Source organism: Erythrolamprus reginae, chromosome 2 (genome assembly GCF_031021105.1).
Source record: "Erythrolamprus reginae isolate rEryReg1 chromosome 2, rEryReg1.hap1, whole genome shotgun sequence".
Classification (NCBI taxonomy): domain Eukaryota; kingdom Metazoa; phylum Chordata; class Lepidosauria; order Squamata; family Dipsadidae; genus Erythrolamprus; species Erythrolamprus reginae.
In genome coordinates, this window is record NC_091951.1 from 169,542,588 (window position 1) to 169,567,222 (window position 24,635).

Below are 24,635 nucleotides of genomic sequence, written 5' to 3' on the forward strand. Positions count from 1 at the left end.
TAAGCCTCCAACCAGAGTGCCTTGGTTTACTTAATTATAAAGTTTAGGGAGGCTGGCCCCGCTGGGTTTGGGGGCACGAACTCTGGGTTTGCCCAGATTGTCCTCAAGTTTCAGCAGCTTCGAGGCCTCGAAGCAGGATCCATTCCTCTTGGGAAGTCCTTGAAATTCTTCTCCTTATTATTCAGTTATTGGCTCAGCCTTGTCTTCTGTTAATTGTCAGACTATGGCTACCTTTCCCAAGAGAGGCACAACTAAAGGTCCCAGAGAGGCCAGGCCTACAGGCGATGAGATTACTAGTATCCCCCAGGCCTCTTCCTCCTCTTCTCCAGGGGCCCGCCCCCCGACCAAGGTCACCAGGGCCGAGAAGAGAAGGGACCTAGCCCTACAAAAAATCCATGACAAATCAGCAAAATGTTTGAAAGTGCAGGCCCAAGTAATCAGTAGTCAAGACCCCCCAGAGGCTTCTAGTCTGCCTCCTTCTGGGGTCCCTGTGTTATCTCTGGATGAGCCAAACCTAGACAGACCCCAACCTAACCTATGGGGCATAGGTCCAGAGGAACCAGATATTATTGAAGATTCCCCCCAGCCAGGATCCTCCCAGGCCTTTAGGGATTCTTCTGCCATTTCTGCTGACATTTCCAGTTTACCTCCTGAGTTCCAGTCTATTTTTGCTGTGTTGTCCAAAGCCATTGATGCCAAACTCTCCACCATCAATGAGCTTCCCTTACCTCTTCCTCCTTCTCGCTCCTCCCGCCCCTTGGGTTCTCCCCCAGCGGTCAGAGCTCCTATTCAGGATGATTCAGATTCCTCCCAGGATGAATATGAGGATATAGAGGATGATGAGGATGCCTTTCAAGGCCTATCAGATGATGAGGAATCCCAAATAAAGGTTCCTCCTCCTATTACTATTTTTCCTTCTCAATTATTCAAATCTCTCCTCCTCAAAGCTAGAATTTCTACGGGATTAGCGGCCCAGGAGAAACAAGCCTCCACTTCCACTGATCCCCCGGAGGAGAATTTACCTTACTTCACAGAGGAACAGGAGGATAACGAGGTAATTCCTATGCCTAAGTTGTTTAAAGATGCTTTACTCAAACAGTGGGAATTTCCAGCCTCTGGCCTTAATCCCTCCACCAAGGACAGAAAGTTGTACAAACTTTCCTCTTCCTATGAAGAGCTTCTATCCTTTCCCAAACCGGATGAACCTGTCAAGATTCTTCACTCGGCAGCGGCTGTGCCAGGCGAGGCGGAGGAAGTCCTCCGCCCAGAGGACAAGCGCATTGAGCAAATGCTCAAAAGAGGATTCACCGCTGATTCCTGGGCCACTAAAAGCTCTGCAGCGGCTTCCTTTTTCTCCAGAGCCATGCTGCTGTGGCTTCGCCAACTTCAACAGCATATTCCTCCCGATGACTTGAGAGGTCAACAAGACTTCAACAAGGTTTTTGCAGCTGCCCAGTACGTGGCTGATGCCACCTTGCAATCTACTAGATTTTCTGCTAAGTCTATTGCAGCTTCTACTACGGCAAGAAGACTCCTATGGATTCGCCCTTGGCAAGCGGGAGTTCGCCAAAAGTGGCAGTTATCCCAGGGTCCCTTAAAGCGCGACCTTCTCTTCGGTGATCTTCTGGATCCACTCCTCACGGAAACCACGGACAAGAAGAAAGTTTTGGGTCCAACCACAAAAAAGGCTACCAAAACGCAGTCCTTTCGTCGCCCAGGGCGCCAGCAAGATCAAGCGGCTTCCTACCAGAGATCTCCAGGTCAGTATTCCCCCCGCTTTCGTTCCCAAGGTAGGAACTCCAGGGGTAGAGGGTTTCGCTTCCAAAGGGGAGCTTCCTCTAACAGGGCTTCAAAAAAACCTAGATGGTAATCCTACTTCTATTCCCATAGGGGGTCGCTTAGCTCATTTCGCCTCTAATTGGCGGCTCACCTCCAAGGACCCTTGGGTCATTGACACTGTTCAAACAGGCCTTCTTTTAGAATTTATTTCTCCTCCCCCTAAACGTTTTATTTCCTGCCCTTCTCCCAGGTCATCCTCAGATTGTAACCGTATGGAGGAGGCCATTTCTCATCTATTGTCCATCAGAGCCATTCAACCGGTCCCTTCCGGTCAGAAGGGCCGAGGTTTTTACTCCATCCTATTTATGGTTCCAAAGTCCTCCGGAGGTTGGAGAGCTATTTTGGATTTAAAGAAACTAAATTTATTCATCAAATATAGAAAGTTTAAGATGCACTCCTTGTCTTCTATTTTGGCCGCCATTCACTCGGGAGATTTCATGGTCTCCTTAGACCTCACTGAGGCCTACCTTCACATTCCTATAGCCAAATGCCACAGAAAATTTTTACGTTTTTCCTTTCAAGGCAGGCACTTCCAGTATAGGGCGATGCCATTTGGCCTTTCCTCGGCCCCTCGGGTCTTTACAAAGCTCTTGGGCTCCCTGGCGGCCTATATCAGGGCATTTCCCATCCACATTTTATGTTATCTTGATGATATTTTAATTCATGGGAACTCCCTAGAGAAAGTGAAAACAGACCTTTCTGTCACCATGTCAGTCCTTCAGGACCATGGATTTTCCATCAACTTTGATAAGAGTCACCTCCAACCCTCCACATCCATTTCTCACCTGGGATCCATTATTGATTCAGAATCCTCCCAGGTTTTTCTCTCTCCCGAGAGAAAACTCAGTATAGTGGAGTTAATTTCTAACATTTTATCTAATTCTTCAGTTCCCATAGTCACTCTATCTTCCCTTTTGGGGAAGATGGTGTCATGCATAGGCATCATTCCCTGGGCTCGCCTTCATGCTAGGGAACTCCAGTGGCTCCTGTTACCTTTTCAGAGATCAGGGCACAGCAACTCAAATCGACGCATTGTCATCCCACTGAGTGTTCGCAGATCCTTCAAGTGGTGGAAGTCTCCGGCCATGGACAGAGGATCCCCGTTCAGGTGCCCGGATCAATTTGTCATCACCACAGATGCCAGTCTATCGGGATGGGGCGCCCACGCCCAGGGGATGATAGCCCAGGGCACGTGGTCCCCGGAGGAAGCTTCCAGGCCAATCAATTGGCTAGAGTTAAGAGCCGTTTCCCTGGCTCTGAAGCATTTCTCTCCTCGCATTCCCAACCGGCACGTTCTCATTCTCACCGACAACATTGCCACGAAAAGCCACATTTGCAGACAGGGGGGCACGAGATCCAAGGCTCTCATGAGGGAGGCCCTCAAGCTGGGCCTTTGGGCGGAAAAACATCTCCAGTCGCTCCTAGCCGATCACATCTCAGGGAGTCTCAACGTCCAGGCGGATTGGCTATCCCGGGCAACGATAGACCCAGGAGAGTGGAACCTCCATCAAAACCTGTTCCATCAAATCACCCTCAGATTCGGCCTACCAATTCTGGATCTCTTCGCAACCAATGCGAACGCCCAACTCCCTCGCTTCTATTCCAGATTTCCATCCCCGGGAGCGGAAGCGATCAATGCCCTCCGGAGTCCATGGCCTCCAGGCCTACTCTACGCATTTCCTCCAATTCCAATCCTCCCGGACGTGATTCACAAGGTCCTCACCGAGAGGGCCCGAGTAATCCTAATCGCCCCTCACTGGCCCCGCCGGCCCTGGTTCGCGGATCTCCAACAGCTGTCCGTCCAGGACCCTTGGCGACTCCCCGTTTCGGGGGATATGCTGCGGCAGGGGGCCTCCTTCCATCCAGACCCGGAGTGGTTCCACCTCACCGCCTGGCTGTTATCAGGAGAGATTTAGAGCTGCGTGGTCATGACCCCGATTCAGTGGAGGTCATTTTAAAGGCCAGAAGGGGTTCGACCAATCGAATCTACGACCACATGTGGTCCAAGTTTCACCAGTGGTGTCTACAGGAAGGTCTCTCCCCTCTGTGCATCCCCATACACAGAATAATTTCCTTCCTTATGCAAGGCTTCCATAAAGGACTTTCCACCAGCACCCTCCGGCGTCATCTGGCAGCCATTTCATCTGTCCTAGGAGGTCCCCGCAGACAGCCTCTCCGATCCTTCCCTGAAGTTCAGGAATTCCTCAAGGGCATAGCCAACCTCAGACCTTCCAAGGTCCACAGGTACCCATCATGGGATTTGCCACGGGTTCTCCATTCCCTCACGCAGGCACCATACGAACCCCTAAAATCGGCGTCCCTCAGGTACCTATCCTTTAAGGTAGCATTCCTGGTGGCTATTACCTCTGCTCGACGCATTTCGGAGCTGGCTGCCCTCTCAATCAGGCAGGACCTTTGCCAATTCCATCAGGACAAGGTAGTCTTGCGACTGGACCCCACCTTCTTACCCAAGGTCAGTTCCATGTTCCACAGATCTCAGGATATTGTCCTACCTTCCTTCTGCCTCCAACGAGACCATCCTTTGGCAATTAGATGGCACACCCTGGATCTCACCAGAGCGCTGAGAATCTATATCCAACGCACAGGACCCTTTCGGAGGTCAGAAGCACTTTTTGTAGCCTATCATCCCAGAGTCATGGGGGCCAAAGTGTCTTCAACAGTAATAGGCCGTTGGATCAGAGGGACTATATCTAAGGCCTATGAGTCGGCCTCCCTCTCAGTTCCAAGGAACATCACAGCGCATTCCACCAGGAGCGCAGCCACCTCGGCTGCTTGGGCGACTCAAGCCCCGTTGGAGGAGGTCTGCAAAGCAGCCACTTGGGCCTCGCCAAATTCCTTCATCAGGCACTACAAGATTGATTCTTACGCTTCAGCGGACGCTGCCTTCGGCAGAAGGGTACTCCAATCCGTTATCTCACACGATAGCAAGCTAATCCCACCCTAGGGACCATCTATTGGGTATGTCCCATGTGACTGCTGGACCCGCTCCTTCAGTACGGAGAATAGGCGTTGATTGCTTACCTGAACGCCTCTTCTCGTACGGTGAGCGGGTACAGCAGTCACTTCCCGCCCTTGTATGTGTCTTCTTTATCTTTCTATATCTTTCTTCCTCTAACAATGAGAGTTGAACACTACAGAGCTTCACAACTGAGCCTAGTCTATGGATTCGCGAATTCTGGGGAAGGGGCGGATCCGGCAAGCTTTTTTAATACTAGGCTCAGTTCCACCGGATTGGACATGAGCAACCCATGTGACTGCTGTACCCGCTCACCGTACGAGAAGAGGCGTTCAGGTAAGCAATCAACGCCTATTTTCTCCACTTTACAACCTTGCTTGCCAGAGTTGTTAAATGTTGTTAAGTTAATAATATGGTTGTTAAGTAAATCTGGCTTCCTCATTGACTTGGCTTGTCAGAAAGTTGGGAAAGACAATCGCATGACCCGAGGACATTGCAACAGTCATAAATATGGGCCAGTTGCCAAGTTTCAGAATTTTGATCATGTGACAATGGAGGTACTGCAATGGTCATAACAGAGGCGGGTTCTGACCGGTTCTGCAGACCAGTGATTTTCAACCTTTTTTGAGCCGCGGCACATTTTTTACATTTACGAAACCCTGGGGCACATTGAGCGGGGGGAGGGTGGGGGCTAAAAAAAGTTCGGACAAAAAAATTCTCTCTCTCTCTTCCTCCATTTCGCTCTATTTCTCTCTCCCTCCCTCTTTCTCTCCCTTCCTTCATTCTCTCTCCATCTCTCTTTCTTTCTCTTCCTTCCTCTCTTTTTTGCTCTCTTTCTCTCTCCCTCCCTACCTCCCTCTATGTCTTTCTCTCTCTCTCCTTCCCTCCCTCTCTTTCTCTCTCTCTATTGCTTTCTTTCTCCCTCTTTCTCTCTCTCTTGCTCTCTTTTTCTCTCTCACTCTTTCTCTCTTGCTTTCTTTCTCTCTCTGAGCTTCGCGGCACACCTGACCATGTCTCATGGCACACTGGTTGAAAAACACTGCTGTAGACCAATGTTTCCCAACCTTAGCAACTTGAAGATATCTGGACTTCAACTCCCAGAATTCCCTAGCCAGCATTCGCTGGCTGGGGAATTCTGGGAGTTGAAGTCCAAATATCTTCAAGTTGCCAAGGTTGGGAAACACTGTTGTAGACCCAGGGCTGCCATGTCCCTGAGCCAGTTCTCTCAGCACCGTAGGCATTGCCACCTTGTTTTTTGCTTTTGCACATGTTCAGAAGCTTTTTTTAAGTACTGCATATGCTCCATGCCCCTGAGCAAATTAGCAGTGGAAGAACCCACCCCTGGGTCATAAGTATAAAAAAAATGGTTGTTAGCCAGTTTTTCAATGCTCTTCTAACTTTGAATCATCACTAAACAAACCATTTAAGTATTTGGCTCTAAAGGAGAGCATTCATAATGTAAAGTTTTATTACAGGAATCCATTTATCATTATTAGATAAATGATGCATGTAATTTCTGACACAGGGATAAAAAATGAAGAAAGTCAACCGTTGCATTTGAGGGCGTAATTTTCAGCGGTTTAGGAATGTCAAGAATCACAGAAATGTTTTTTATTTCCCTATGCATATTTACTCAGAATTAAGCTTCTTAGAGTCAATGAAGTGTAACCACCCCACCCGTTTGTGTATGGTTTAATGAAATGTTTAAATATAGTGTGTTGCTATCCCAACAGTTATTGTCCGCATTGCTTGAATGATTGCTTACATCAATAAGATATAAGTAACTTTAATGATCTTACAGATAGACCTTCTCAAGGATGATATATTCGCAACTTACTCTTCATGGCTTCTGGTGATACACCCAGCACTACAGTGATCAAACCATCCCTTTTCTCGTCTTCTCCTCCTTTTTCTATCAAGGGAGTTGGATCGTCACATAATTGGGATGACTATAACCCACCATGTCAGTGTCAATTGTTAGAGACCTTATAGTTAAATTTTCTCCATGACATTCAGTTCCTTTTCTCCTTTTTTCAGGTCTTCCAATAGTGTACCAGTCCCTGCTGTATTGTAACTGAGCCCATCCATCTTGCTGCCGCTGGTCCTCTTCGCTTTTCCTCCACCTTTCCTAGCATTAGAGTTTTCTGGAGATACTTGAGTCTTCACATAATGTTTAGGATAATTTTATCCTGGTCATTCATGTCTCTAATGAGAATATCTCCGGGACTGCCTTCTGCCGCATGAATCCCAGCGACCGGTTAGGTCCCACAGAGTTGGCCTTCTCCGGGTCCTTTCGATGAAACAATGTCGTCTGGCGGGACCCAGGGGAAGAGCCTTCTCTGTGGCGGCCCCGAACCTCTGGAATCAACTCCCCCCGGAAGTTAGGACTGCCCCCACCCTCCTTGCCTTTCGCAAACTCCTCAAAACCCACCTCTGCCATCAGGCATGGGGAAATTGATTCCTCTGGGCCGTTTCCACTTTATGTATGGTCTGCATGAGATGCATGATTGTTTTTATGTTAAGGTTTTTAAACTGTTTTTTTAATATTGGATTTGTTGAGCCGCTCTGAGCCCTCGGAGAGGGGTGGCATACAAATCTAATAGTTATTATTATTATTATTATTATTATTATTATTATTATTATTATTATTATTATGTCAGTACAACACAGCAAACGAGATCATTATGCTGGATTTCATATTTCATCACCAGTCGGGCGCTTCCCAAGCACCTAGGACTGTGTGATGTAGTGGCGAATTATGTTTGCCGATCCCAGTAAAGCGGCCTTTTGCAATTGACAGATGGAGATTTTGTCAATTCCGATGGTTTTCAAATGTCCGCTGAGATCCTTTGGTACTGCGCCCAGCGTGCCAAGTACCACTGGGACCACTTTCACTGGCTTATGCCAGAGTCGTTGCAGCTCCATTTTTAGATCTTCGTACTTCACTAATTTCTCTAGCTGCTTCTCCTCAATTCTGCTCTCTCCTGGGATTGCGATGTCGATGATCCATACTTTCTTTTTCTCCACGATCACGATGTCTGGTGTGTTATGCTTCAGAATTCGGTCAGTCTGAAGTCGGAAGTCCAACAGTAGTTTTGCTTGCTCATTTTCGACCACTTTTTCGGGTTTATGATCCCACCAGTTCTTTGCCACTGGTAAATGGTAGTTCCGGCACAAGTTCCAGTGGATCATCTGTGCCACAAGCTATCTGCCATTATTATTATTATTATTATTATTATTATTATTATTATTATTATTATTATTATTATTTCAGGAGTCTTTTCCAACCAAAAACATCAAAATTATTTGTATCTTGCCTCTTCAGACTCCAAATTTTATTTCCATTGAATCAGTAGTGGATTCTAAAGCCCTTTAGTACCGATTCGCACATGCGCAATGCTTTTGACCATGTGTGGAAGTGTCGTGGGTGGGCGGGGCCTTCCGCTCTCCAGCGCTACCATTTCTTAGAACTGGGCTAAACCGGGAGCAACCCACTGCTGCATTGAATGTCATAATGAAAATAATCACCTGCATAGTTCTGATCTTTATAACATAGACATCACACCCCTGAATGTCTTTGCCATGGTCTTCCTTACTAGCCTACCAAGAGTTCGTTTGCAGTAAATTTATTGAGTGCTGATAATCCTAAAAGGAAGAAGCTATCTGCCATTTCACTGTCAATTCTAAAGCCAGTGACTGTATCTAATCTTAATCCCATGTTTTCAGTGTCTCCTTAATTATTAGAGTTTGCAGAATATTCAATATTCTCAGCTATCAGTATAGTGATGCCATTTCTTCCTCTAATTTTAAAACCACCCTTGTCTTCTTTCAATTCAACCTTCTTGAAAATATATGCAGCATATAGTTTGAATAAATAAAAAGAGAATATATATTTGTGTCATTTCTTTGCTATCTTTGGAGCCAATCAGTTTCATTATGTGACATCTGGGCTCTTGTCCTGATTGCATCAGACCTTGGCTTCTTTTACAAGTATGAAATATGCATGTCTTCCTCAATAATCTGCTTTTTTTTTTAAGTACTTTTTTGTAGCTCTTTCTCCCCATTTATTTGTTCCTGATTTTACAATTTGAAAACTCCACCAGGCCCCCTTTCTTCTTTAAAAAAATTGCAGAAAATCTTTATTATCCCTCTCTGGTACTATTGATCTTATCATAGGACACTATGGATTAAACCAAGAGTACAGCATTCTGACTTTAAGGCTGCTAGCAGTGGAGTAGTTGTGATATTAATGTCCCACTAGTGGCACAGAAAAATCAACAGACTATGACCATCACTAAATCTCATTAAATTAATTTCAAATTAGAAATTTCTTCAGAGAATGTTAATGGGCTGCAATACCCTATCTCTGAAGTAATTTGCTACTAGTCACTTATTGTCATACTGCTTAATAACAAAACCTATAAAGATATCTTCAAATGGAAAATTACAAAATTAAATCTGGAATGCAAACAAAAGTAGACTTGTTGTATTTTCTCAGATGTATTAGATTAGGCATAGTTTAGAGAGAGGATAAGGAAGAGAATTCTGTCGTGTATTTTGATGCTCAAGGGAGAATTTAGAATCGTCCATTTGAGTACCAGTAAATCAGGAAAAATATATTGTTCATACAATTTATTTATTTATTTATTTATTTATTTATTGGATTTGTATGCCGCCCCTCCGTGGACTCGGGGTGGCTAACAACAGTGATAAAAACAGCATGTAACAATCCAATACTAAAACAACTAAAAAAACCTTATTTATAAAACCAAACATACATACAAACATACCATGTATAAATTGTAGAGGCCTTTGGGGAAAGAATATCTCAGTTTCCCTATGCCTGACGGCAGAGATGGGTTTTAAGGAGCTTACGAAAGGCGAGGAGGGTGGGGGCAATTCTAATCTCTGGGGGGAGTTGGTTCCAGAGGGCCGGGGCCGCCACAGAGAAGGCTCTTCCCCTGGGCCCCACAAAATGACATTGTTTCGTCGACGGGACCCGGAGAAGGCCAACTCTGTGGGACCTAACTGGTCACTGGGATTCGTGTGGCAGAAGGCGGTCCCTGAGATAATCTGGTCCGGTGCCATGGAGGGCTTTATAGGTCATAACCAACACTTTGAATTGTGACCGGAAACTGATCGGCAACCAATGCAGACTGCGGAGTGTTGGTGTGACATGGGCATATTTAGGGAAGCCCATGATTGTTCTCGCAGCTGCATTCTGCACGATCTGAAGATTCCGAACACTTTTCAAAGGTAGCCCCATGTAGAGAGCATTACAGTAGTCGAGCCTCGAGGTGATGAGGGCATGAGTGACTGTGAGCAGTGACTCCTGGTCCAGATAGGGCCACAACTGGTGCACCAGGCGAACCTGGGCAAACGCCCCCCTCGCCACAGCTGAAAGATGTTTCTCTAATGTGAGCTGTGGATCAAGGAGGACACCCAAGTTGTGGACCCTCTCTGAGGGGGTTAGTGATTTCCCCCCCCCCCCGGGTAATGGACGGACAGATGGAATTGTTAATTTAAATTTAAGCATTTCTTACTATAAATAGTAATTTCACCCATGTTGAATATCTTTTAAAAGAAATTTGATAAAATGATAAAGGCTATTAATGACTACTGTCATTTAGGGATACATATTAGTTACAATCTTGGAAATCATACGGGCTTGCTTACCAATTGTGTTGTGGTTCTGATTTTGGGTTGTGGTCCAGCAGTTACATCCTCCCAGAAACTTGATAATACAGTTCTTTTTTATTTAAAATATGTCTTAGAACTCTGCTTTTTTTCATGGTAGCTTGTTTTTGTCACCCTTTTTTTTCATCTACTAGGGAACTCTTCTTACATGAAAACTGAATTTTTGGAAGAACACGTATATTTATGTGGAATAAGGCTTTTTATATGTAAGAGATTCAGTTTTCAATGGGATTTTGTCCTCTTTGACTAGAATGTGGACTTTGCTGTCTTCAAAACAGGGAAGATACAGATACAGATAGACTACTAAACCTTGCCTTGATGGGTTTATTCTCCTATGTTGTGCCATATGTTTATGAAGTGGTTGTTTTATTTTTCCAATGTACTCTTGCTAGATTTACACTAAGATGGGTAGCCCTTGACTTATAACCAACTTAGCTTAATGACTGATGAAAGTCACAACGGTACTGAAAAAGGTGACTTATGACCATTTTCCTTACAACCCATTGCAGCATCCCCATGGTCATGTGTCCAAAATTAAGATACTGTATTTGGCAACTGGCATGTATTTATGATGGTTGCAGTGTTGCAGGGCCATATGCTCTCGTTTTGCAAATTTCTGATTAGCAAAGTCAATAGGGAAGCCAGATTTATTTAACAACTGTGTTACTAACTTCACTGCAGTGATTCACTTACTGTATCAACTGTGGCAAGAAAAGCCACAAAACAGGGCGAAATTCACTTAGCAATAGAAATGTTGGGCTCAATTGTGGTTGTAAGTCAAGGGCTATCTGTACAAGTATTATCTTGTGCGACATCAAAAAATCTCCGTCTAATTTATGTTTGGCTTCCTCTTCATAGACCCTGGTGTATCTCTGGGACCTGCAATGACAAGTCTGAACATTAGCCATGCAGAGAAAACCAATGAAATGTCCTCAAAGCAGCCAGCGCCAAAAGTGCAGGTTCAGCGGTCCATTTCCCGAGAAACCATCACCATTCATTTCTCGGCATTTGGGAAGGAGGAGGAGGAGGAGGAGGAGGAAGAAAAGTGTACGGAGTCTCCTCCTGAGACACCCGATGACCAAAGCATTGTAACTGCACTTGAAGCTAAGGAAGACCTGTGCTTTGATCATGGTGAGCAGAACTCTTTTGTTCCCACTACCTCGCTTTTTGTGGCTGCATCGCCCACAGTTCTGCCAACTGTGAAACCCTTGGAGTCCCAAGAGTTTGGTGCGGTGCCACTGGCTGCATCGCCCTCCTCGGATTTGGAACAAGCGCCTAGCCCACATGGTGTGGCATTGCCTTCAGAACTGAGAACCAGCCTTTCATCGTCTCCTTCGTCCTCCCCTTCCAAGTCACACGCCTTGTCTAGCGCGCCAACCACTGTGACTAGCTCGAAGCCTTTCATGAGCCTAGTCAGGTCCCTTTCTACAGACATTGAACCAAAAGAGCCGTCTCTCCCTACGAGGCACAGGCAGTTAATGAAAACTCTGGTGAAGTCTCTGTCCACAGACACTTCTAAGCAGGAGCCTGAAACGGTGTCGTTCAAACCACCGGATTCTAAATTGAACTTGCACCTCTTCAAACAGTTCACCCAGCCTCAAAGCACAGGTAGCGATTCCAAAACAGCTCCCTCGTCTCCCTTGACGTCTCCGGACACCCGCTCCTTTTTTAAAGTACCCGAAATGGAAGCCAAAATTGAGAACACAAAGAGGCGGTTTTCAGAAGTGATTTACGAGCCTTTTCAGCTCTTCAGTAAAATAATGAGTGACGAGAGTAGCAGCCACAGGCCCAAAGCTTTATCTTCAAGTGCTTCAGAACTGTCCAGTCTCTCCAGCTTGAATGGCCATTTGGAAAGCAATAATAACTATAGTATAAAGGAAGAAGAATGCGATTCGGAAGAAGACTTCTACGGGAGTAATTCCAGTGTAAATAAGAGTACCAAAACCCAAGAAGGACAGGCAAAGGAAATTGAACCTAGAAGCTCCCCGTTCTTAAGCACAAAGGATTCTGGTTCTAAGACTTCTCTAGTACTTGACCACTGCTGCCTGTCCGCCCTGGCAAGTAAGGAAGATGAAGAGTTCTGCGAGTTGTATTCTGAGGACTTCTCCTTAATAGAGGATGACGGAGAAGACCAACAATTGGAGAGTTTGGAGAAGATAGACGTACAAGAAGAAATTTCTACACTAATTAGAAGTGAAGTTGGAATTGAACTACCAGCACCGCAAGCTAGGCTTCCGATGAAGACGCTGTACTTTCTCACCATGTCGATCTATGCTTACTTTATACTTCCTCTCCCTAGTTACATGAGTGGACTTTTCTTGGGAATTGCTATTGGATTTATTATTGCTACCTTCATAATTTGGCTTTTTACACCAAGTGCTACAACTAACAGGCAATATATCAGTTGGGATGGCCATCTTAATGAAGACGTTCTGGATATTGCGGAGCCTGAGATATTTAAGGTGAGTCACAGCTTTGCCTTGAAACTTCTGTAGTTGCGTACAGTATTCAGACATGAATGAATATACAGTGATCCCCCGAGTTTCGCGATCTTGATCTTTGCGAAACGCTATATCGCGATTTTTCCACCCGATGACGTCACTCCCTTCCTTTCTCATCTTTCTTTCTCTCTCTCTTTCTCTCTCTTGCTTCTTCCTCTCTCACACTCTCTTCCTCCCTCTCTCATCTCTTTCTTTCCTTCTCTCTCTTTCTCTATCTCTCCCCTTCTTGCTCTCGAGCAGCGGGTGGCACCCAGGGAAGGTTCCTTCGGCCGCCCACCAGCTGATCTGCTCGGCAGCGCAGTAGCAGCGAGGAGCCGAAGATGGGGTTTCCCCTTTGCATGGGCAACGGGGAAACCCCATCTTCGGCTCCTCGCTGCTACTGCGCTGCTGAGCAGATCAGCTGGCGGGCGGCCGAAGGAACCTTCCCTGGGTCTTCAACTCCCAGTGCGGCGGACAAGCGGAAAAGCGGCGGACAAGCGGGCAGGCAGGCGGCTCCTCAGCTGCTGGGTCTTCCCAGGTGCGGAAGTAAAAACACCATCTGCGCATGCGCGGCCATGGAAAAAGGGGTGCGCATGCGCAGATGGTGTTTTTACTTCCGCACCACTACATCCCGAAAAATCGATTATCGCGAGGGGTCTTGGAACGGAACCCTCGCGATAATCGGGGGATCACTGTATTAACAAACAGTATTGGGATTCATTTAATTCTGTGTTGAATTAAGACATAGAGGGGATGCCACTTTGTTGCTTGAGCTGGTATATTGCGATGAATTTAATTAATAGGGTTTTTCCCTTGGAGTAATTTGTACATTTATCATGCTATGGTTTGTTAGCTGGGAGATTAATGAGGTCGAATGATGGCTTTACTGTGATGTATATTGTAAGACAGGTTTCAATGTTAATCAAATTTCAACTTCATCGTTGATTTATTTGACTCGATTTGTACACCATCCTACTCCCAACAACTCTGGGCATCTCGCAGGAAAAATGTGAAAACAGTTAAACAATAATAAGAAGGCCACAATGAAAGAAGAAGCAAAAATGACAAAACAAGCAGCAACAAACATCCATTCCACAAAAGGGGACCTCTCCTTTTCTAGCCAAAGGCCTAGGTAGAGTCAGGTCTTCAAGGCCACCCAAAGTGCCCAGCTAGAAGTTGAGAGAACCTCATTCCAAAGGTCAGGTGCTATGAAAGAACAGGTATTCTCCCAGAGTTCTGATAGATGACATGATTTAATTCAGTGTTTCCCAACCTTGGCGACTTGAAGATATCTGGACTTCAACTCCCAGAATTCCCCAGCCAGCATTTGCTGGCTGGGGAATTCTGGGAGTTGAAGTCCAGATATCTTCAAGTCGCCAAGGTTGGGAAACACTGGTTTAATTGAGGGAAATGAACTTTGCCAATCCTGCCAGATCAAAGCACCTTGTAGGTAGAGCAGGGAGGTCAAACTAGCGGATGCAAACCTGTAGGCCACATCCACCCCGGCTCTGCAAAGGCAAAAGAGGTCACGTGACATCACGCAACATGATCAAGTTTGACACCTGTGTTGTAGGGGATAAGCAGTGCCTCAGGTAACCATGTAGGCTTTTATACACAAGAATCAGTACCTTGAATTGTACTGGAAAGCAAGCAGGCAATTAGTGCAGCTTGTGAAACGGAAATGTTACATGGCAAACCAGAGTGCCTTGCAATAATAAAGGTGATAATGAGGTGAATAATGAGGTGACCAGGGTGAGTCAGTGACTGAAGAGCCACCTGATCCAGGAAAGGAGGGCACCAAATAAATTGGAAGCGGGAGCTGCAAGTCCAGGAAGACTCCCAGATTGTGTATCACTCTAGAATGTGGAAGTGCAAGTACCCCATGCAAGCCTAAAGATGGTACATTCTCAGACCTTGGTGTTCCAAATACCCACAATCATAAGGTAGATCTAGAGGTATGACTCTAAGGGAGCCTGCATATTAAGGTTGTAAGTCAAAGCTCTGGTAAAATGAATAAGACTCATTGTTACAACCAAGCTTATTTAGCAAACCAACCGTGCCTTTAGGTGAATGAAGATCAGGCTTGCTGATTGCTTCAGTTTGTTAAATGACCTCTGCGATCATTAAATGAACCAAGAGGTTTAGAGATTTTGCCTAGCTCCTGGTGTGTGGTCTCCTCCGGTGCCTATCAATCAGTTGTTCTGGCAAAGCAAGGCGGCCTTCTGCTTCCAAACTGCAGTACCTCCATGCAGGGATCTGCACTTAAATTGGGGTCGGGGTGAATTTGCAGGGCTCCCCAGTAGGGAGCCTCTGGGAGGGAATGTATTTATTTGTTTGTTTGTTTGTTTGTTTGTTTGTTTGTCAAACAAGTGTAGTATTATAGTACATATTAACATAACATAAGTAGAACGTAGTAATAGAAATGATAATAAGACAGTAGGACAGGGACATTATTTTTTTATTTTTTTATTTTATTTTTATTTATTTAATTAGATTTGTATGCCCCCCCTCTCCGAAGACTCCGGGCGGCTCACAACATAATAAAAAATAATATAACATTGCAACAAATCTAATGTTAGGGGGGGGGAAAGATATTTAAAACCCCAGTAATTAAAAACCATGCGACACATACATACCAATACATAAAATATAAAAGCCTTGGGGAAGTGTTTCAGTTCCCCCATGCCTGGCGATATAGGTGGGTCTTGAGTAATTTGCGAAAAACAAGGAGGTTGGGGGCTGTTCTAATCTCCGGGGGAGTTGATTCCAGAGGGCCGGGGCCGCCACAGAGAAGGCTCTTCCCCTGGGGCCCGCCAAACAACGTTGTTTGGTCGACAGGACCCGGAGAAGACCAACTCTGTGGGACCTTATCTGCCGCTGGGATTCGTGCGGTAGGCACAAAAAGTGCACTTCAGGCACAAAAGTGCACTTATGCACGCCTCTTACAGACCTCTTAGAAAATGGGAGAGGTCTATTGTAGACAATCTAAGGTTGAAGACTTTGGGGTTGGGGGAAGCAACAACAGAGTCAGGTAATGAGTTCCAGGCGGTGACCACTCTATTGCTGAAATCGTATTTTCTGCAGTCAAGTTTGGAGCGATTTACATTCAATTTACAGTAGTCCCTCGCTATATCGCGCTTCACCTACTGCGGCTTCACTTCATCACGGGTTTTCAAGAAATATTAATGAGAAAAATCATTCGCGGATCTTCGCTGGTTTGCGGGTTTCTGAGGAAGTCGATCGGCAGATTTAAACAGCCTGCGGAACTCGATCGGCAGGTTTTTAAAAAAATATATATCTAAAATTGTAAATACTGTATTTAAATACTGTATCTAAAATAAATACTATGTGGGAAGGGTTTATAAACACTTAAAACAATGAAAACTTACCAAACAATTACAATATAAATACTTAAATAAGTACTATCAGTCAATAAATTCCCCATCGCGGATTTCACCTATCACGGCCGTGTCTGGAACGTAACACCAGCGATAGGTGAGGTCTTACTGTATATCTATTACGTGCTCTTGTGTTGTTGTTGTTCAAGGTGAAGTAGTCACTGACAGGGAGCACATTATGATGTATGATTTTATGAACAACAGTTAAATCAGTTCGGAGACGACGTAGTTGTAAATTTTCTAGATTTAGTATTTGAAGTCTGGAGGAGTAGGGTAATTTGTTACGTGAGGAAGAGTGAAGGACTCTTCTTGCTACCTAACCATCAGCTGTTCTACAAGTAATCTATAGTAGTAGACACTAATCCTCAAAGCTAAAGTAGAATGCAAGGGAAAATTCTGGTGAGTGAAAAGTTCCCTGAGGATGGGCTCCAGCACAAGTCTGAAAGCTCAAAAGACTAAACCTCTGATCTCGGTGAATGACATAGATTGGATCCTGCAAAGGAACTTTCTGCAAGCAATCTCAAAGCACATGCAAACAGGATGCATTGGAATGCAAAGCGGCTTTACAGTTACTGAATCTGGTTTCTTTCTTTTTTCTTCTTTGCATATTTTTATTGATTTTTGCATTTTAAATATAACATTTTAACGCAGATCTACAGCCATATATACATACTGTTGTTCTATTTATGCAACTTATACATCATTTTTCCATATTGTCTAATCCTGTGTCTTCGCCCCACATTGTCTCTTCAATTTCCTATTTTTAGTCCAATTATACCATTTTGTCCATACATCACAATATTCTTTTTGTCCTTTTTTAGTTCAATAGTTAATATATCCATTTCAGCACAGTCATATATATTCTTCATAATTGTATTTTCCATGTGTCCTTGAGGATCCTTCCAATAATGTGCACATACAATCCTGGCTGCTTTTATAATATGCAATATTAGGTATTTGATATTTTTGTGCTGTTGTCTTTTGATTATGCCTAGTAAGAAGAGTTCAGGAGTTTATTCTACAGTTGTTTCTACTATACCCTGCAACCAGTTATGCATTTTAATCCAATACTTTTTCACTTCAGGGCATAGCCACCATAAGTTAAAGAAGGTGCCTTGCTCTTTTTTACATTTCTAACAGGCTAAATTTGAATTTGGGTATATTTTAGCCAATCATGTTGGGGCCAAATGCCAACGGTAAAACATTTTATAGTGGTTTTCTTTAGATGATACTGATTTTATTTATTTATTTATTTATTTATTTATTTATTCATTCATTCATTCATTCATTCATTCATTCATTATTTAGATTTGTATGCCGCCCCTCTCCGCAGACTCGGGGCGGCTCACAGCAAGATACAGCAATCATGACAAATCCAAATAAATTTAAAATATTTAAAAAGCTTTAAAAAGAATCCCATTTATTAACAAACACACACACAAACATACCATGCATAAATTGTACATGCCCGGGGGAGGTGTTTCAGTTCCCCCATGCCTGACGGCAAAGGTGGGTTTTAAGGAGTTTACGGAAGGCAGGGAGAGTAGGGGCAGTTCTAATCTCTGGGGGGAGTTGGTTCCAGAGAGTTGGGGCTGCCACAGAGAAGGCTCTTCCCCTGGGGCCCGCCAACCGACATTGTTTAGTTGACAGGACCCGGAGAAGGCCCACTCTGTGGGACCTAATCGGTCGCTGGGATTTTGTTATTTTGTAGTTTTTGTTCCAAGTTTACTCCCAGTCAGCCAAGTGTATATTATGTCCCACATTCTTTGGCCCCTTCACTATGTCCTCTGCTCTGTCGAATTCTAGCAGATAATTGTATAATTTGGAAATGTTTTTTTTTCTTCTGAGCCTGTCAGAAGTTTATCTAATTGTTGAATTTCCATATCAATGCCAATTCCTTCTATGTCTTTTTTATACCGTGATTGAAGTTGAAGATAAGGCCACCGATCAATCTTTATGCCTTGTTTTTCCAGTTCTTCCCTACTTTTAAATTTTCAGATACGTCCAATTTATCTCTGTATTTAACCATTTTAGTTGTATCTACCATGTTTGGGTATATCATAGCCTCCATAGTAGACAGCCAGTTGCGGATTTTCAGATAGTGTTTTCTTTTGATTTCATGCCAAATCTTTGTCAGGGAATCTCTAATTAAATGTCTATGAAAATATCATTATGGTTTGTTTTCTGTATCCCAGAAATAAGCCTGCCGTCCTTTCTGCAGGTCATGGCCCTCTAATAGCAATATCCACCTATTTCTCAAATTTATCCATTCCCTTAACCAAACCAACAAATCTGCTATGTAATATAATCACCATTCAGAGAGTCTAAAGCCACCTCTGCTTCTATTATCTTGTAAATTAATTAATTTAATTCTTGGCTTTTTGCCTTGCCATACAAATTTCAGGGTAATTTTGTTCAAATTGGTAAAAAAAAATGTGTGTAATTTTATGGGTATTGTTTGGAAAATGTATAAGATGTCATTCTTGATCGACGCTATTCATCCTAATAGTGATAGTTACCACTTTCCCAATTTTTCTAATTTGATTTTTAATTGGTACACTAATTTCATATAGTCATCATCCTTAATGGAAGAAAATCTATTGGTCAAGTTAACCCCCAAATATTTAATTTTTTTGTGCTTTGTAAACCCACGTTTTCTTCTAAATTTTGATTTGCTGTCATAATCTTCATCAATAGTTTAGTTTTTTGTTTATTAATTCTGAGGCCTGCCACCTCCCTGTACATTTAATCAATATCCTTAATCAATGTTTGTCCCTCCCTCCTGTGGGTCCTCCAGGAAGAATATCAGGTCATCAGCAAACGCCTGCAGCTTATATTCTTTGTTTCTAATTTTAGTCCCTTTAATATTTGAATTAATTTTAATTTTATTTAATAATATTTCTAGAGTTAAGATAAAGAGCAGAGGTGACAATGGACATCCCTGTCGGATTCCTTTCATTATTTGGAATGGTTTGGTCATATCCCTCTTTATCTTGGCTTTCTTCAGCCTTGTAAAGTACTTACAAATAAGCACAGGAGTTTATAAAGTGCTTACAAACAATCTCAATACTATAATGTAATTTTTTTAAAAGCATTTACAAAGGCAATTGCAGTAATCCAGTTCTCAAGGCAATAGCAAAAAAAGAAGCAACAAGAACAGCCACAAGAGATTCACTCCTCTGGTCCTCCACAGGGCAGCAGTGAGGAATAAAATAAAAGCATGCTAGCTGCAAAGTCCCTGATGGGTGGAAAATGCACTTGACCACATGGACCTCATAACCACAGGTGACTTCTCGGTCCCAAAAGTAGTCACTGGAATAAAAATGGCTGTTACTTCAGAAGTGACTGAATCCAGGTCATATGACTGCACAGGCTTCTTGTTGGTCGCAATTTTGAACCCCTATTGTAAGTATATTTTGAGGGTGCATTCATAACTTCAAATAGTTGTAAAAGAGTTGTCGTACTTCGAGGACTACCTGTACTGATGAGGCTGGATCCCAAAGCTGTAGGTGACCTTACCCAGAAATTCCATATACTGTAGATATTGAAAAGAAGGAAGAGCGAGTAAAATCCTCCAGCACCCTAATATATAAATGGTCATTAGGAGAAAATGTCATCTCCAGGGATTCTCAGCTTCAGACTGCTTGATGATGCCCCTCCTGTTCTTCCTATGTTGCTGGGGAGCCATAAAAACATGGATCTTCCAAGGGCAGTTGGATACGTAGTATTCACTATCATACTATCTTCACGTGGTAATACATCTACATATTTGTATTGATTTTTGTTTCTCATCTTATTAAATGTTAATGTCTTATTAAGAGTTAGTGTAAATCACATTGATTCTCTTGAAACTGAATGGTTTATACCCTGAAGTGAGGGATGGACGGACAGACGGACGGACAGATGGATGGATGGATGGATCGATCGATCGATCAATCGATCAATCTAGATTTTTCCAACTTTTTTAAGGATGAAAATTCATAATCAGTCACTCTCCATGCATAATCTTTGCTTTCCAACAATTCTTAGTATTTATATGTTTTTTCAGATAAAATGAATGTTTATGAAGATATTTATTTTATTTTATTTATTCAAAACATTTTAATATACATTTTTAAGCATAGATTTAGCCCATCTTGGTTTTGGATTTTGCCCTGTCTGTCTGTCATTCTTCAATATCCCACAAAAAATAGTATGGCTTTTTATTAGTTTGTCCTTCCCCCTGTTCATTACAAAACGTGAGATTAAATCGCATTACAAATTAGACACTTCTGATTAAATATTTGGATGTCCCAAGTTGCAGCCAAATGGAATATCAGCAGTCTTTAGAGATTATTTTGGGAACAATACTGCTTTTCACAGCATTTAAGCTTGATCCCTTTATTCATATTAGATTTATTTTTCAAAAAAAGATTTATATTCCTAACTTGTGACTACATCGTGGTAACAGCAAAATAGCTGTACTTTGGCAACACACAAGCTGTCATATTTAGATTGGGAAATTCCAAGGAATGCTAAATTGAAGTGGACCAGGTCTAGAAGAGACAGTGACAGTGATTGAAAGGAAGGGATTTACAAATAATTCATGTAAAGAATAGGTAAATTATAGCCCTCTAGATGTTGTTAAACTCCCAATTCCCAGCAGCTGCAGCCAACATGGCTAATAGTTAGAAGTTCTGGAAAATACAATACAAGAAACATCTGGAAAGCCGCACATTACTCACTTTTCGTTTACTATAATTATAACTCACATAGTGTAGTATAATATTTGAAAAAATGTTTTAATAACTATTTTTAATAATGTACACTTCTTAAATGCCGAAAGCTTGTGCCAGCATAGGCATGAATTTAATTTGTGTACTAAAAGTTAATTCTACTATTCCTTATAAAAAGGCTTAGAATCTCTTCTCCCGCTCAAAAGACTGCCTATGATTTGATTTTTAAGAGGTTTATGCAATTTGTATAAATGCATTGTTCAGTTTTCCATGTTTCTGTGATAAGCAGATTTGCTGGGGCAGCAAAATAGACAAGTTCTGCCTACAAGAATTACCTCCTTAAGCAGTATCCCAGGATACAATTTTAGTGTCTAAAATGATGGTGTTTCTTTTTCATACATGTGAATTGCTATTAAACTTTATGAAAGAAAATGTAAAATCATGTTTTGACTTCATCTTTCTTTTCTCTGTATGTATCTTAAAACACTTGTTATTCTACATGCTCTATCATTAAGAACAAGGTATTCCCTTCAGGTTCTGAATCTGCTATGTATCATATCCTGTTGCTCTCTCAACTTTGCTGTTGTCCTTTGTGGTTGGAGAGTATTGTCCTTCCATCACTGTGGAAGTACCACGGAGCTATTGATCTGGTACAGTAGAAGTACTGCTGGTATACCTCCAATCTCATGTGACTGTTGCAATGTTCCAGGGTCCTTCTGTGACCTTTCTGACAAGTAAAATCAATAGGGGAAATCAGTTTCACTTAATAACCATGTTACTAACTTAACAGTTGCAGTGTACTCACTTAACAAATGTGGCAAGCAGTGTCGTAAAATGGGGAAAATCTCAGCAAATTCATCACTTAGCAACATATTTTGGGCTCAATTGTGGTCGTAGATCGAAGATTAGCTGTATATGGTAAACACCAGTTTAGAGGAAATGAAGCAATTAATCGACTAGATAAGGGGTGTCATGTTATACTAATAATTAATAATAATAATAATAATAATAATAATAATAATAATTTATTGGATTTGTATGCCGCCCCTCTCTGTAGACTCGGGGCGGCTAACAACAATGATAAAAACAGCATGTGACAATCCAATAATAAAACAATTAAAAACACTTATTATAAAACCAAACATACACACAGACATACCATGCATAACTTGTAATGGCCTAGGGGGAATATATATCATCATATATCGTCACTTTTTCCCCCTTCGCTAAACTGGGCGTGGCCAGCATGTGATGCATCCTGCCTGTGGGCCAGCACTAGATTAACTGTGTCCAATAGAACTATTCAAGCAAAGTAACTCTTGATAATTGAAAAGAGCTGTAGCAGCCCTGATCCATAGGCGTGTACATAAATTGTTTGGCATATTGCCATTGATAAAGAGCACCAACTGCTTCTAAAATTCAAAGTAGTACTGATAAATGCAACTGTTGTAGGGGACGTTTTCAGTTCAAACTCTAGGTGTGGCAGTAGAAGAAGAAGAAATAACTGGTTTGTAGTCTTGAAAGAGACTTTATCCAGGAAGCAATGGAGCCCCTGGGGGTGAGCAGACCTGACTTCCATTGTTCAATCTGTTACTGGTAAGTTGCCCAGAGGAGCCAGTGACAGATCTGATAGGGCTAAGTGCTCTCAAATGGTCACCCTTGGTAACTTCTCAAGCACACTTGGAGGCAGGTGGGAAAATGCTACAGTTCAGCTTTAATTGTGCAATATAGTCTTATCTGTGGAATATGAGCCCCTAAACATATAAAGGAAATAGCCATTTTGAAGACTGTTAACGTAAAAAAACAGATGACCCCCTACTGCATATTGGTACCTTCCTCATATAGGAATATGTTTCCAGATATAATTCATCTATTGTTGTTGTTTAACTTCACAGGGAAGAGTTTAACTTCACAGGGAAGAGAGGTTCTTTTGTGTTCCAGCCCTGGCTGATTGATTTCTTAAAACATTTTTAAAGTACCGTATTTTTTGGAGTATATAAGTGTATATATACCGGAATATAAGACGCACCTTAGTTTTTGGGAAGGAAATTAGGGAAAAGAATCTGCTTACCAGGTATTCATCTGGCTAGCATCCCTTGTCTGGTCAGCTTCAGCACATTATTTTATTCCCTGGTTAAGGGCTTAAAAAAATTATTCTGAGAGTAACAATAAAAGAGTTTGCAAGCTAGTAAGAGCTGGGAACATCATTAGCAGCTGGAAAGAAACAGTCTGAACAAGTAGAGCAATGGGGAAAAAAACCTTGCAAAGACTTAGGGCTTGGAAAACATTCTTTGCAGAGAATAACAGTGAAAGAGATTGCAAGCGGGTAAGAGCTGGGAACATCGTTAGCACCTGGTTAGGGCTGGAAAGAAACATGTGGAGCAAGTTAGACCAATGGTGGGGGGAACCTGCAAAGACTTATGGCTTGAAAAACATTCTTCGCAGAGAATAACAAAGAAAGAGCTTGGGAACTTTAATAGCACCTAGTTAGGCCTGGAAAGAAATATCTGGAGCAAGTAAAGCAATGAAAAAAAGAACCCTACAAAGACAGGGTTTGGAAAACATTCTTGGCAGAGAGTAACAATGAAAGAGCTTGCAAGCCGGTAAGAACTGGGAACATTGTTAGCACCTGGTTAGGGCTGGAAAGAAACTTACTCAGAGCAAGTTAAAGCAATGAAAAAAACCCTGCAAAGACTTAGGGCTTGGAAAACATTCTTCACAGAGAGAAACCATGAAAGAGCCTTCAAAGTAAGAGCTGGGAAGATCCTTAGTAGATAGTTAGGGCTGGGGGGGAAAGTTACATTCAGAGTATAAGATGCACCCAAATTATCAGCCTCTTTTAGGGTGGAAAAAGGTGTGTCTTATACTCTGGAAAATACGGTAATATTTATTTATTATTTATTTATTTATTATTTGGATTTGTATGCCGCCCCTCTTCGAAGACTCGGGGCGGCTCACAACAAGTGTAAAACAAATCATAAATAATTCAATTAATTAAAATATTTAAAGATTTAAAAAACCCCATATACTAACAGACACACACACAGGCATACCATGTATAAATTAAATGTGCCCAGGGGGAGATGTTTAGTTCCCCCATGCCTGACGGCAAAGGTGGGTTTTGAGGAATTTACGGAAGGCAGGAAGAGTAGGGGCAGTTCTGATCTCCGGGGGGAGTTGGTTCCAGAGAGTCGGTGCCGCCACAGAGAAGGCTCTCCCCCTGGGGCCCGCCAACCGACATTGTTTAGTTGACGGGACCCGGAGGAGGCCCACTCTGTGGGACCTAATCGGTCGCTGGGATATCCACCATTCATTTTTCAGGAAAAGTTTGCAAAAAAATGAAAAGGTTTATATGTACATCTAAGGGGGGGAAAGATGTACTTAAAAAGAGGCGCAATAGTGTGAAAGTATAAAAGTTTGCTCCCAAATCTGTCAGCAAGATTGATATGTGTCTTCGCATAGCACCAGAAGCACGTGAAACAAAGCAGACTTTATTTTGGTTTGTTTTTACTCTTCAAATTTTATTTAT

The 24,635-nt window shown here is 42.7% G+C and overlaps 1 protein-coding gene across 6 annotated transcripts in view; it reads left to right on the plus strand.

The window, feature by feature from the left end:
* The window catches only part of TEX2 (testis expressed 2), a 149,970-nt gene that overhangs the window by 71,277 nt on the left and 54,058 nt on the right, over positions 1 to 24,635 (plus strand). For all 6 annotated transcript variants that reach the window (XM_070740364.1, XM_070740362.1, XM_070740360.1 and 3 more), the window contains exon 2: positions 11,372 to 12,975. In XM_070740364.1, coding sequence (XP_070596465.1) covers positions 11,398 to 12,975 — 1,578 coding nt within the window. In that variant the 5' untranslated portion in view covers positions 11,372 to 11,397. The remainder of the gene's footprint in view (positions 1 to 11,371; positions 12,976 to 24,635) is intronic.